The 15,483-nt window shown below is 41.3% G+C and overlaps 1 protein-coding gene and 1 pseudogene across 1 annotated transcript in view; one reads left to right on the top strand and one right to left on the bottom strand.

The window, feature by feature from the left end:
• The window catches only part of ints7 (integrator complex subunit 7), a 30,500-nt gene that overhangs the window by 13,054 nt on the left and 1,963 nt on the right, over positions 1–15,483 (top strand). Inside the window, exons 11-18 of the mRNA XM_088325444.1 lie at positions 1,180–1,419; positions 3,053–3,190; positions 6,055–6,261; positions 9,141–9,335; positions 10,903–11,006; positions 11,253–11,321; positions 14,025–14,157; positions 14,235–14,333. Coding sequence (XP_088181570.1) covers positions 1,180–1,419; positions 3,053–3,190; positions 6,055–6,261; positions 9,141–9,335; positions 10,903–11,006; positions 11,253–11,321; positions 14,025–14,157; positions 14,235–14,333 — 1,185 coding nt within the window. The remainder of the gene's footprint in view (positions 1–1,179; positions 1,420–3,052; positions 3,191–6,054; positions 6,262–9,140; positions 9,336–10,902; positions 11,007–11,252; positions 11,322–14,024; positions 14,158–14,234; positions 14,334–15,483) is intronic.
• On the bottom strand, positions 12,755–12,900 carry LOC148346792 (5.8S ribosomal RNA; annotated as a pseudogene).

Here is a 15,483-nt window from a genome sequence, read left to right as displayed (position 1 = left end):
CAAATACTTCATTTAAATTCTAGTGAACCCTATAGTGAAAGTAACATCAGCATTTTTTTAATCAACTTAATACAGTCTCCCTCTACATACAACATTAGTTTCTTCCTGGATTGAGCTTCTATTTAGAATTTCTCGTTTCTCAAAGAAATTTTCCCGATGAGAAATCATTGCAAACCATTTAATCAGGTTCCGGCTTCTCAAATTTATCCGATTCAGACCTAAATAGCTATAAAACACATCCTCTTACCATGAAGGCATTCCATTTTATCTCATCATCCCACCATCTTTACTCACGGTACTACGATTTACACCATTGTTTTGGTTTAACTATTTCCCATAATGCTCCATTGCAACGTAGAACATGGCACTGTGAGTAAAATTGTGCCATGATAGAAAAAACAAATTTATTTTCCTTTGTCATCTTCAATCCTTGTGGCCTAGTGGCTAATGTACAGCGCTCTCACTCCAGCGATCTGGATTTAATTCTCGTTACTTTCAATGCTGCGCAAATGACCTCAGGTATATTTGTCGAATGAGCAAGTATCACTCAATTACAAATGATACATTAGCATAAAACCTCGGTATAATCAGGGATCAGAATTTTCTGCGGATCCGCGGATTTCCGCTGTTTTTGAACCCCAAAGGCATTCCGACTTTTTCACTTTTTCTCTTGCGTAGCAAACAAACTCAAAATCCGACTGTCTCACTCTTTCCTTTATTGCTCTGGCGCACCCTGGCGGCCGTTAGAAAAATTGGCCGCATTGTCGCACAAGGTGCAGGGACTGAACTGTATTTGAACTTATTTTGCAGTATTTACAAAAAAATCAGTTATGTGGGCAAATTATTTTAATCTTCTAAAAATGTTACTTAAATGATAAATATAAGCATGGTTTTGGACAAGTAAATTGCCTAAAACCCAAGTTTTTGGGTGGCGGTGGGGGGGGCTCCGCCCTGGTTTATTCCTGGACGCTGGCTATTTCAGCTGAAAATGAAAATCTCCATTCTGATCCCTGTATAATGCATCCGCAAACTTTTAAGGTCTTTTACGGGGAGAAAGTCTTTATGCACAAATAGTAAACAACCCAAGGACCGGTACCGGTCTGCGGCCTGGTGGTTATCGACTATTGAACTTAGTTACCATTTTGTATTTTTCTTTTTTTCGTCCAACTCTGACTTCAGACCACCCTCACCTCATTAGTCAAGCTGCTGAAGAGTCGACCACACCTCAGCCAATCCGCTGTGGAGTTCCTGCTGGGTCAACTCCATTTGTCCTGCGACTCCTCCCGCGTTCTTCTGTGCCACACGCTGTCAGCCATCGCCACTCATTTGCCAGTTCTGGGAAACAGCATGCTAGGGGATCTAGTGGACCTCTACCGGGTGGCCAGTCACTCGTCAACTGACCAACAGCAAGAGCTTTTGGTGGGATATGTGCACACACTTTACTCGATGCTTAAAAGAAAGCAAGGTCATATGCAAACTGGGTAGGAAGTTGGGTTTTCTTCACAAATAGTTGTTATTTTTTTATGGCCATAAGGCGCACTGTGTTAAAACTTGTAGTCTCCGTTGCTGGTCCTATTTCTCTATGTACACATATACAGGACGCACCGCACAATAGGGAGTAGGTGGCTGTGCTATTGTGGTGTGTTGTTTTGGGGAGGATTTGCAGGGTTCGTACATTCACTTAAACTAAAAACTAACAGTACAGGAAATGAAATTAGGCTTAGCAGCAACTCTGATAAAGGTTCATAAAAACTTAAATAACTCCCTGAAACTTTTTACAATAGCCTAAATGAATATAATACAATGCAACCAACCTCACTTAAATGAACTTTAATTTCCATCCATACATTATCTGCACCGCTTATCCTCAGTAGGGCTGTGGGGTTGCTGGAACCCATCCCAGCTATCTGCCGGCAGTGGGCAGGGGACACCTTGAATTGGTTGCCAGCCAACCCTAACCTAGGGACAATTTGAACCGGACAATTAAGCTGACATGCATGTTTTTTGGGGTAATTTGGGGGGAAACCGGAGTGCCCGGGAGAAACCCAATCAGGCACAAGAGAATATGCAAATTCCGCAAAGGAAGGCCTTAGCTGAATTTGATCCCTTGACCTCAGAACTGTGCCCCGGACGCGCCAACCACTCAGCTCATGTGCCGCCCGAACTTTAATTTAAAACTTTAATTTAAAAGTGCTATGGAATTTCAACAGAGCTTACAAATTGTAAATTGTGGGCGCTCCTGTTTTAGAGCCAGATTGATGAACTAATGTAATGTAATAAGAGCTCATCACTTCCACTTTTAACATGCTTTTTATGCTCTCTCTCAATCACAAACATACACACTTGATCGACAAATTAATCTTATGATAAGCGCTAATTTATCAGTCTCCACCCGAACGTGGTTCCCTAAAAAAAATGAATTATTTACACTTTTTAGCCATCTCTTAATTGTTAAAACGCTTTTCTATCACGGAAACAGGCATGTCGGGATAAATTAGCTGAGCTGCCGCTCTTTCCTGCTTCAATGGCTCCGCCCCCCAGTCGCCTATCCAATCAGAAAACACGGGGTCGGTAGTAGGAAACATGAGGAAAGGATGTGAGGAGTGGGAGCAAGAGAGAGAGTCTCGGCTGCATGAGACTTAATAATCGCCTCGTCGAATAAAAACAATTCCAGTACTCATATCTATTAAATTCCCAAATATCTTGCCAATAATTGACCCTCTTCTTAATCGGTTAACCTCTAATATTTGCTCAAGGCACCCCAGCATCTAAACTCCATTTGCAAATTATGGCGTAAGCCAAACGGCTCTGCCCTCCACTGTGTGAGATTGTGGTCTCCATTGCACACCCATTTCTCCTATGCTGCTCGCAGCCTTACTTTGAATGGCCAATTCACACTGATGTCAGACGGTTGAAGTTTTAAGAAATCTTACTTATGTGCATCATGAAAATGCGTTACTTAGGTTCCAGAAAAATGCTTTGAATTTTCGATGCACTACGATTGTTTTTTTGGCCCTCATCATTTTCCTGTGTCTTCTATCATCCCACTCAGGTTTCTTTGGCAACTGTAATTTTTGTGGCCAGTCAATCTTTGCTGTCGGCAGAAGTAAAGACAGTCATCAAGCAGCAGCTGGAGAATGTCGCCAATGGTTGGACTGTTTATCGGATAGCACGACAGGCTTCTCGCATGGTAATCATTGACTTTATTGAATATATTGTACACCCCTAGAAAATGACACTAATTTGTACATATAAAGAAATCGCAAAAGTGTGATTGCCTTTTGGTGGGGGATGGAAATTGATGGTAACTACCTCCAGACAAAAATATTACGATAAAAATGTGTCCAAACAACACACATATAACAAGAATCAACTTCCAACTTAAGGCGGATTTCTTTTTTTCCGTCGGCCGTATCGTGTGGTTTGGAGTAAATGGTTTACATGGTTGGATTCTCTGGATTGTCCTCGATGTAACAAAACCATTTTTGCGGACATTTAAAAAAGTTAAATACGGCCAGGGGACGTACCTGTGCGTTATGTCGGCTTTATAGTTTTCGAGTACTAACGCTCCCCTACTTACGACCGGACATTGCTGTAAGTTAGATTTTAGAGTAAAGGACATTACTGTTGTGGTTCTTTCCGCCAGCGTGTGGCGCTGTGAGAGGTCACCCAGCATCCACCCGGTAGTATAAAAAACGCTTTCTAGTTCGTATGTAAACATACAGTGCTGAATCTCAAGCTCGCTCAGAACTTGATGTTTTTATTGTTTAACATCTTGTGCATTCATTCAATATGGTTGGTTTAAAGTGTAACGGAGAGGCGAACCGTTTCTTTTGACATGAAAGAGGAATAAGAAATCTTAAAGCGGTTGAGAAAATGGTCGGAACGCTTTTTTTCGGCCACTTTTTACCTCGGAGGAGCACATCTTCCAAAAGAAAGTTACACTGAATTTTATGTTTATAGAGCATATTATTTTATGAAATTTTTATCTTTTAGTACAAAACAATACAGGTTACTTATATAAACCTTAAACATACAAAATATTAAAAAAACAAAAATTTTGAAATGGTTATCATACCTATTTCAGTGACTGGTGACATCGTACAGACTAGAGGTCGAACGATGATCGAGCGGGCCGATAATTGGCACTGGTATTTGGGAATTTTACAGATATCTGTATCGTGATATTATAAAGCCGATAGTAAACACAACACCGAGAAACAGCCAGCCCTAGCATTTTTTTCCTCTCCTGCCTCCTGTCTCTTACGCCACCCACCCCGCGCCCTCTGATTGGATAAAAAACCGAGGGGAGCCTCTGATGCCGAAAGTCCCCACTTTGCACTGTCAGCAGACACGGACTGGAGCGAAAGTTAGGGCTTTCGAAAATATTTTTCCTATTTGCGAATACAATTAGCGTCTTTTTTTCTCTCCGCCCGCTTTGTGACCACCCTTGACTGAAATGTCGAGTAATGTCGTCAACATTCAGGGAAACACTCACTGAAACAGGAAACACAGATGTTGTGCCTAATTCCAACCCCCCTGCAGAATCTGACTTCCCTTCATGTGAACGTGAACTTGGATTTTCCTATGCTTCTCAGTGCTGCACTTCTGATACAACGGCTGTCGCGAGCGTAGTCTGTATAATGTGTTCATTTAATTTCATTCATTAAGAAATATCAATTGGCATGGTTAAAACAAAAACGTGATAATTGTTTAGATAATGAGTTTATTAAGACATCCACGCGACCATCACTAACACTGGAGGCGACCCAATGTAGCTAAATGCTATAAATATATTTTTCACAACCAGGGGCGATTTTAGGTTCAGAGCTTTGGGGATGCTAAGCACCCAGAGTGTCATATCACTTTCCCTTTACAACCGCATCCACATACAAACATCTTTCAGTCATTAAGGGCAAGACACTGAATCCCTAAAGCCCCCAATAAGCAGGTATGCGCCTTGCATGGCTGACTCCCTATTGCTTTGTGAGTGTGTGTGTGAATGGATAAGTGTGAAGCACATTGTAAAGCGCTTTGGGAGGTCTTCATTGACTTGAAAAGCACTATATAAATACATATTCTGTCATTTGAATAAGTAATAAATAGATATATAAATTATCGTTAATCTGTGTTCCCAAACACGAGCTATTTTATGAACAAGAAGATAAAAATTCAGTGTCATAAAAATCAGTATCCATTCCTATTTTTAATAGTGAATGTTTCATAGATAATCCATCAAAATGTGACAACAATATGGTCAACTGTTGAGGAGAAAATACATAATTATCAGAATACATCTTATGGTGGTGCTAGGAATTAAATGGACTGAACCATTTCATAACAGGGACTGTTTCCGACCCTGCGTTGTTCACATTTTTGTTTTGTTTTCTTATTATCAGGAGCCCCTCATAGTCTGAATTTCACGGTATGTTAACATTGCCATGTTTTTTGGCAGTCTGACTCCATAGACCACACAATAGATGAAGAAACATTAAAAAAAAATTAAAAAGTGTGTGTGAGAAATGACGCCGACACACCTGGCTTGTCATTTTGATGTTGTCATATACAGCGTCGCCGCCCCTGACCGGTCATACCCAAGAGGACAGCTCTATTTAGAAAACCAGCTCTTTGGGCCCGCTCACTGGCCCTTTCGGCTCCGGAGCGGCTCCTTAGACTTTGTTTTTTAAATGATATAATGTCAATAATAATATAACATTATGCAACAATAAAGTTGTCTGTCTGTTTTTCTGTGTCTGCCTACTTGCCTACTTACCTACCTTCTTACTTACTTAATTACTTCCTGTATCCATTTCACAATGTTTTTTTATCATAAAGCAGTTCTTGATAATAGGTAATGAAACATTTTCTTGACTAACATGTCAAGTATGAAAAGACCGTAACTGCCATGATGTTGTAAAAATGTCTTTTATCATAAGATGAAGTTAGATTGTTAAGGGAAGTGTAGTTGTCGGTAAGGGTACTTTTGATGCTAAACATTTTACTGCTACGCTGAGCTTTTTGCAGCAGCGTGAACTTGTCCTTTCGAATCCGCAGGGTTGCCACGAGCTCTCCAGCGAACTGTACCAGAGTCTACGAACCCGGGTAGCATCCGAGCACTTCTACTTCTGGCTGAACAGTCTCAAGGAGTTCTCCCAAGCTGAGCAGTGCCTGACCCACATGGAGGACGGAGACTACAGCGGAGCCATGAGCGCCATCGCCGAGGCCCTGCGCTCCCACCAAAAAGGCATCGCCTCCCTTACTGTTAGTAAACTGGCGTGCATCTGGGTACCATTAAATAATTATTTCACTCGCTCTAATGACTATTTTGATTATCTTGGCCAGGGGTATTCAACCTTTTTCAATCTTGGAGCTTCTTTTTGTTACTAATTAGCCCAAAGGGCACCCAGTTTGATATCTCATCTCATTAGCTGCACCGCTTATCCTCAGCAGGGTCGCGGGGGGCTGGAGCCCATCCCAGCAATCATCGGGCAGTGGGCAGGAGACACCCTGAACTGGTTGCCAGCCAATCGCAGGGCACACAGGGACAGACAACTCGCTCGCTCATTCACACCTAGGGACAATTTGGTTCCCAAGACCTTAGAACTGTTCCGCACATGCGCTAACCACTGCGCCGTCGTGCTGCCCCCAGTTTGATATGAATTTCTGAAATACCACCTTAGCTTGGATGGCTTACTAAATAGCTAAAAGGTTAGCGTAATAGTTAGCAAATAGTTAGAAAGGCAAACGGGTAAAAACTAAAAGGAAGCTAGATAGTTAGCTAAAATAGTAATACTCCAACTAAATAGTCAGATAGAAAGCTAAAAAAGCTAGATGACTAGCTAGAAACAAAGCCAAAATTAGCTTGATAACTATAAAACAGGTAACATTTTAAGCTGGATAACATGCAACGAATGTAAAAAGCCAGCAAGATACTTGCTAAATAGCTAGAAATGTAGGAAGATAGGGAGCTAAAAAAAACTGCATTTTTGCTCATTTGCTCTATACAACCCATAACTTGGGATTTAGTTTGTTGTATTTCCTGAGAATAGATCAATAAATAAATGCATTTGTTTAATACGTTTAAAAATTTTTTTTTTTAATTGCTTAAAAATTATAATCAATACCCCTGCATGCCTTCTATAGGGAGTGCAGAATTATTAGGCAAATGAGTATTTTGACAACATCATCCTCTTTATGCATGTTGTCTTACTCCAAGCTGTATAGGCTCAAAAGCCTACTACCAATTAAGCATATCAGGTGATGTGCATCTCTGTAATGAGAAGGGGTGTGGTCTAATGACATCAACACCCTATATCAGGTGTGCATAATTATTAGGCAACTTCCTTTCCTTTGGCAAAATGGGTCAGAAGAGGGACTTGACAGGCTCTGAAAAGTCAAAAATAGTGAGATATCTTGCAGAGGGATGCAGCACTCTTAAAATTGCCAACCTTCTGAAGCGTGATCATCGAACAATCAAGCGTTACATTCAAAATAGTCAACAGGGTCGCAAGAAGCGTGTAGAAAAACCAAGGCGCAAAATAACTGCCCGTGAACTGAGAAAAGTCAAGCGTACAGCTGCCAAGATGCCACTTGCCACCAGTTTTGCCATATTTCAGAGCTGCAACATCACTGGAGTGCCCAAAAGCACAAGGTGTGCAATACTCAGAGACATGGCCAAGGTAAGAAAGGCTGAAAAACGACCACCACTGAACAAGACACACAAGCTGAAACGTCAAGACTGGGCCAAGAAAAATCTCAAGACGGATTTTTCTAAGGTTTTATGGACTGATGAAATGAGAGTGAGTCTTGATGGGCCAGATGGATGGGCCCGTGGCTGGATCGGTAAAGGGCAGAGAGCTCCAGTCCGCCTCAGACGCCAGCAAGGTGGAGGTGGGGTACTGGTATGGGCTGGTATCATCAAAGATGAGCTTGTGGGGCCTTTTCGGGTTGAGGATGGACTCAAGCTCAACTCCCAGTCCTACTGCCAGTTTCTGGAAGACACCTTCTTCAAGCAGTGGTACAGGAAGAAGTCCGCATCCTTCAAGAAAAACATGATTTTCATGCAGGACAACGCTCCATCACACGCATCCAAGTACTCCACAACGTGGCTGGCAAGAAAGGGTCTAAAAGAAGAAAAACTAATGACATGGCCTCCTTGTTCACCTGATCTGAACCCCATAGAGAACCTGTGGTCCCTCATCAAATGTGAGATTTACAAGGAGGGAAAACAGTACACCTCTCTGAACAGTGTCTGGGAGGCTGTGGTTGCTGCTGCACGCAATGTTGATCGTGAACAGATCAAAGCACTGACAGAATCCATGGATGGCAGGCTTTTGAGTGTCCTTGCAAAGAAAGGTGGCTATATTGGTCACTGATTTGTTTTTGTTTTGTTTTTGAATGTCAGAAATGTTTATTTGTGAATGTTGAGCTGTTGTATTGGTTTCCCTGATGAAAATAAATAATTGAAATGGGTATACATTTGTTTTTTGTTAAGTTGCCTAATAATTATGCACAGTACTAGTCACCTGCACACACAGATATCCTCCTAAAATAGCTAAAACTAAAAAAGCCCCACTCCAACTTCCAAAATATTCAGCTTTGATATTAATGAGACTTTTGGGTTCATTAAGAACATGGTTGTTGTTCAATAATAAAATTAATCCTCAAAAATACAACTTGCCTAATAATTCTGCACTCCCTGTATAAGCGGTGCAGATAATAGGTGGATGGATAATTATGAATACTTGAATAGATTTTTTTGGTCCATGAAGCCCATGAACTGGAATTAATTTGAACTTCTAAAACAACAATATTTCATGTTATTGCTTTGTTTTTACTATGTTATTACCAGGTTCATCAAAAAATAGGATTCAATAGATTCAGTCAACCAATAAAAAATAATTTTGATGGCAAATCACAATTACCCAGCACGGGTGACCTGATTTCAGAACAGGTCCGCAGGCACCTTAGGAGTCCTTAAGGGGGCAGCACATTAGAGACCCCTGATCCTGGTGTTGGACCACATCCCACGCAGCCTGTTAGCGGATTAATGCACATAATACGGGTCTCAAATTTGTTAATTCATCATGAGATACGACCAAGTGTTAATTTCAAGTTATGTGACTGATTCTCCCATCCAGGCGGCCAGCACTCCTTTAAATCCACTTACGTTCCAGTGCGAGTTCATTAAGCTGCGCATCGACAGCCTCCAAGCGTTGTCCCAGCTCATTTGTACCTGCAACAGTCTCAAAACCAGCCCCCCGCCTGCTGTGGCCACCTCCCTTGCTTTGAGCACCGGCCACGACCTGCAGAGCTGTGGACGCATCTCACTACAGGTACAATGCTGCAAAGACTCTTATTTGTGTCTAAATTATCAATTTATTTCTGTAAAGCAGGCGGATTTAAAACAGGGGTCTCCAACATGGTGCCCGCAGGCCATGTAGCCCTCTAAGACCATCTGAATACAGAGTTCTTGCAGATCCTTGATACCGCTTAAAAGTTATTGAAAACATTATTCTACAAATAAGGTCTTGATTGGCATCAAAATGTCTTAAATCCAATTTTCAAAAGTCTTGAAAATGTGTACTCAAAGATTTTGTAATATTTATCAATTGTCCATATCAAGGGAGTCAATCAATCAATATACCGAAGCCATATCCCCCTAGTGGGAGGTGGCTAGAATCAAGCACACACTCACGTTCACCAAACATTCATTCTCGTTTGCTCTTCCCAACTTGACACCGAATATTAAGCCCACGCATTGGAAATACTAAAAGAGTATGTATTGCAGAAGTGGTGGGAAATATGAAGAAAGGAAGGCCCAAATAGTGGTGGATGGATGGGGTGAAACGTGCACTGGATGTGATGTCGGTTAACTTAATGGATGCAAGAGTGCGTGCTCAGGATAGATGTTAATGGCGAATAATAGTTAAGAATGATTGATCTCGACGCATATGATGTTGAGGGAGTAAACCAGTGTATGCTGTTGGGCCTCTGCTGTTGAAGGGTTGCATGGCACAGCAACTCACCCCTTGTTGTGCGTGGCTTAATATACAGGTAGTATATTAATTATATTATTCCAAGCATGTGTTTTTATGAGGCTACACTTCATGAATATAGCAATATATTTAATTATCTTGTTCAAAAATAGTTTTACACTGGACCAAAATGTCTTTTTTTTTTTTTTTTGCTTCATGATAAAAATACTTGATGAATGTAGCAGAAAATTGGTAGTTATTTACCAGTTGTGACTAAGGATCCACGAAGTACTGTGAACATCCTTTTCTTCTATTGTTTTCCGTGTCCAAAGCTTTGGAAAGTATTATGTTTTTGAGATGGAATGTTTTCAAATGGGCCAACATTTGATCTCCCAAAAAAAAACAAAAAAAACTTAAATAAACATTTGTTTAAAAATTGCTTCTAATTCATGTCGTGTGTTTTTATTTTGCTTGCTTCAATTGTGTTTTTTTTTGTCGCTTTGGTCCTTATTTTGCTTTCAAAAGGCATTAAAAAGGACTTCAAATGTATTGAATTCATCTTTCCTTGAGCTCTAAATCCTTATCAACTTTATCCACATTGAGTTGGTGCTGTGGTCGATGATAACTTAATCCAAAGCAGACAATTGTCTCAATTTAGACGTCGCAAAATCGAGTAAAACGTACTCACCATCGCCCAGCCTTTCGGGATACCTTGTATCGGATTTGCACGTACCCCTTGCTTACGTTTGACCATTTTAAAGTTGAAAATGTAAGAACAAAAAAAAGAAGAAGAAAAAAAGTCTGCTATGAGCTCTGTGATTGGCTCATCGCGTTTGAGGGCGGACTTAGCCACTGGTCAATTGACTTGGCCCAATCTACATGTTTAAAAAATAGCATTCATGTTGTATGTCTGTTTTTTTTCTAGATGAAAGTTTGCATGGATGAGTTCAAAAGTCTGGCCGCACGCTATGCCCAGTTACACCAGGCATCTTTTGATGCCGACTACGCCACACTCCGAAACGTGGAGCTGTATCCTAATACTAAGAGTTAGAATGCTGCTAATATGTTTTTTTTTCAAGTAATGCTTGAAGAATACCACATTACTGATGGACAAAGCAAGTACGAACTAAGGCGGTTCATTTTGAAGCTTCATTTTTAGTTTATTTTATTTTTCGGTAACAACTGAAGGTAACAAGGCTTTCAGCACTCAAGTACTGTACTCGGTCCTAAAAAAAAGAGATATTGGTTCATCTCTTTTCTTAACATCCTGAATAGACAACAGCAGAGCTGCCTGCTCGTCTCTCACGTGATCGAAGCTTTGATATTGGAACCACAGGCTGTTAGGTAAGCCCCCCGTCTGCGTAAGTGACTTTTTGCCACAATCCACTTAAGGAGGCGGGAACCCTTTTGACCCAAAGAGCCATAAAAGCAAAAAATATTTGAGAGAGAGAGAGAGAGAGAAGAAGAAAAAAACCAAAAGCAAAGAGTAGAATAAAACTCCACTCGATATTGCTACATTGGCCTGTGCCCCTGAAAATGAGTGCTACAAAGCATCAGGAACAGTACAAACTACAGAGACTCAAAGGGACCATAAAGTTTCTAAATATTTTGCAAAACATTTTTGCGAGGATTTGTTTTTTTGGGATACCCTTAGCAGCAAAATAGCAGACAATGATGTCAGCTCCCTTTAGGTCAGGGGTTGGGGACCTTTTTGACCCAAAGAGCCATAAAAGCAAAAATATTTTGATCCTTTTTTTTTTTAGAGAGAGACAGGCACACCGTATATTTTAAGACAAAAATCAATGAAACCTCCAAACTCGCTCTACAGGCAAAAGCTAATTCTTAAATCACATTTTATTTCACTGTGTGACATTTGTTGATTTGATCAAATTTATGAAATAAGAATAATGCCAGAGCTTGTGCCCCATATCAACAAATGTACAATTTGTACTTGTCTCACTCCCACAATTACTTAAGATTGTTAAGGCTCATTTTGACCTTTTTTCCATAAATGGTTTCAAAACAAGGTGCAAGCAGAGTTCTTTTGTAATAATATCATAAAATACGGCAAATGAGGATGCTGACGTATTTACCTTCGACAGCACTGGGCAGAAGGAAGTGCGCTGTGTGCACAGCTCCACCCACCCCCACTGCTAACCCACTCAAATTGCTCTGCGTTTAATCAGCTTCCATATACAGTAAGACTTCGGTTATCGTGGTTAATGGGGACCAAACCACCCGCGATAAGTGAAAATCCGCAAAGTAGCGGCGCACTTTCAAAAAAAAAAATATTTTTATTTTATTTTATTTATTTTTAATTATTATTTTTTAGAAGAATAGAATAGAATTTACTTTTATTGTCATTCTTTGTAACAATGCACACAGAACAAAATGTACACACCTGACCCGTACAGTTAGACTGTAGCGAGCCGATGCTGCCACAGCCAAACAGGGCACAGCCATTTTAGTCATTAGGTGACCAAACCCCCCAATTGCAATCCTTAATGCTGAGCGCCAACCAGGGAGGCAATGAGTACCAATGTTGTAAGTCTTAGGTATGACTCGGCCGAGGCTTGAACCAGTGACCTCCCAGTCTCAGAGCGGGCGCCCTACCATCTAGGCTACTGAGCTGGCGAGACCCGGTTAATGGGGAACAAAACCACCCGCTAAAAGTGAAAATCTGCGTAGTAGCGACGCCCCTTCAAAAAAAAAAAAAAAAAAAAAATCTAATCTCATTATCTGCACCGCTTATCCTTATTAGGGTCACGGGGGGGGCTGGAGCCCATCCCAGCCATCTCCGGGCAGTGGGCAGGGGACACCCTGAACTGGTTGCCAGACAATCGCAGCTGCAAATCACATTAGTTCTCGCAGCTAGCTGCGTTCTTCATCGATGCACGAGCCGAGTGATCCACCGCTAAGAGTCGTACAGCTGGGCGATTTTACGTCCGCCCGGGACGATCGAAGACAAATTCACGACAGGGTTTTTGTTTGCGCCGCACCGTGGGTGCCGTTCGGTCGCTCCCGCGAGCGAGCCCCTAACCTGCAGCGCGGGTACTTTCGGGCGCGATACGCACGACACCCGACACAGTTACTGGGGTCCCGTGCACGTCCGCCGCCTTTCGCCCGCTGCGCGCGGACGGTCGTCAGACGAGCGGGCTCCCCCCCCCCCAGTGATCATCCTGCCACCTTTTCTCGCGTCGCGCCGTGTGACGCCGTGTTCGGCCCGGGAGTGACCTCCGCCGACCCCCCCCATCCCCCGTCCCATCCAGGCCGCCTTATCCCGCGTCCGCTGACGTTCCGCCGAAAAAACCCGCAAAAAGTAAAAATCTGTGAAGCAGCGACGCCCCTTCAAAAAAATAAAAAAATAAATAAAATATGTATATGTATATATATATATATATATATATATATATATATATATATATATATATTTTTTTTTTTTTTTTAACCATTACAGACTGCGAAGCTCTGAAGCCGCGAACGTCGAACCGAGCGAGGTCCCACTGTAAACGATTCCTTAGCAACGTACAGCCAAAACAGGGTCTGTTTGTGTGACACATTAAATGTAAACTGTAGTGAGGAGTATGCTCTTTATATCCTAGATTGCACCGTTGTTTTTATTAGCGCTACGTCGCACTAAACTCTGCTTCAGACTTGGAACACCAAAAATGAAATTTGCCCGAGTGTAATTTTACCTCCGAGGCATATGTACCGATGAAAAAAGCCATATCTGGCTCGCAGCCACAGATTCCCATCCCCAGATCTACAGTAATAATACATCTTTAATTGAATATGCAATAGATTCTGTTGCAACAAATTACCAACTGCTGTTTAGTGAAACATATTTTGCTTTCATTTTTTCTGACCACTGTTGCCCTGACATTTGAGAAGATGACTCATTTCCAGGCGGTGCTTTATTGGAGACGCATCTGTAAAATGTCAACTTACCATAGCTTAAATGCATGCTAAGACTTCTCGCTGTTTTGTGTTTTCTGGTTGAGTGCATACATTCAGACAAAAGCTGATTTGTTTGTATATATTCTGTAGCTACCAAGAATATGGTCCGCTTGGCTCAGTTCAATCTGAGAGTGAATATGAGCGACGGATGATGTCAGTTTTTACACACGTGCTGGAGGAAGTGGAGACGCTAAATAAGAAGCACCCACCTGTCTCATACTTGGTAAAAAGAAAAAAAACATAGGGCTTTTGTCAGGTTTTGTAGTGTTATAATGGTTTCAACAACTATTTCTTTTTCAGCATACAGGTTGTCTCTGTGATGCAATCATAGCACTGCTGAAGGTCCCCCTGTCCTTCCAGCGGTACTTCTTCCAGAAGCTTCAATCGACCAGCATCAAGGTAAAAGCCTTTTTCGGAAGATTGCAAAAATTCAAGTTTAGTTTAAAAAGTCCACATCAGCGATGTCCAGAGTTTCCCCCTTGAAAGCCACATACAGAAAAATGGAAGGATATAAGGGGCCACTTTTTTATTCTGATCAATAATTTGAAAAAGTGAAAATCGTGCTCGAGAGATTTAATAAATCTGGTGGAAAAAATATTTTAGTGGGGCCACTGAACTTGGTTATTTTATTTTTTTAGATGTATTCATTTTTAATTCTAGTAATCATGAGTGTAAGATTGCTGTTGAATTTGAGTTAATCAAGTGGTGTGTAGGGAGAGACTGTTTAAAAAAAAAGTTTTTACAATTAGGATACTGAATTAAATGAAACGTTCCAGAATATTTACCGTATTTTCACGACCATAGAGCCCACCGTGTTAAAAGGCGCAGTCCCATTTCTGGTTCTATTTTTGTAATTAACCCTACACAGGGCGCACCGCCCAATTTGGCGCGGATTGAAAGTAAGGTTTAGGATTTAATTCATATTTGGGGGGACAACTCTATTTAGCGTCCTGTAGCACAATAACTTTTAAATTGCTAGATATGCTACAGCATTAGCATCCATGAGTACTTCTGCAAACAATGCATTGCGTGTGACGTCACGCGTCCTGTTCTGCTGCACAATGGTATAGTTCACATCCTGTGTGAACTATAGAAGTCAGAGGAGATTGCATACTAGTCACATTTAGTTGGAAATGTGAACGTTTCACAAAAACACTGGATTTCACCTAAAAACGAATTGAGTATTAAGCTTTGCAGTGTGAGTGGCAGCCTCATGGTGACTTCCGCTGCATCAGCTGCTTTACATCACCTACAGGGCACAATTTGAAGGAAATATGAGATTTATACGTGCACTTTATGGTCGTGAAAATACAGTAAATGTGTTTAAATGCACCTGTTTGCTGGAGTACAGGGGGTGGGAAATCATACCTCGCAAAGCATATATGGTTCTTTTCATTTGACTACAGGACATTTTCCTGTGGAGTTCCAAAGACAGGAGATTACAATAAATTTTGGTAAGCCCAGAGCTGAAACGACACTGAGATGTTGGTGGTTTAGTCATATAAGGCATGTTCTCAGCTATAGTTTGCAGTAGGTTGCTAGAAAATCC

Source organism: Urocampus carinirostris, chromosome 20 (genome assembly GCF_059441175.1).
Source record: "Urocampus carinirostris isolate Australia breed hairy pipefish chromosome 20, RoL_Ucar_1.0, whole genome shotgun sequence".
NCBI lineage: Eukaryota > Metazoa > Chordata > Actinopteri > Syngnathiformes > Syngnathidae > Urocampus > Urocampus carinirostris.
Note: the sequence above shows the minus strand (reverse complement) of the source record. Positions and strands in the feature narration are given on the sequence as shown.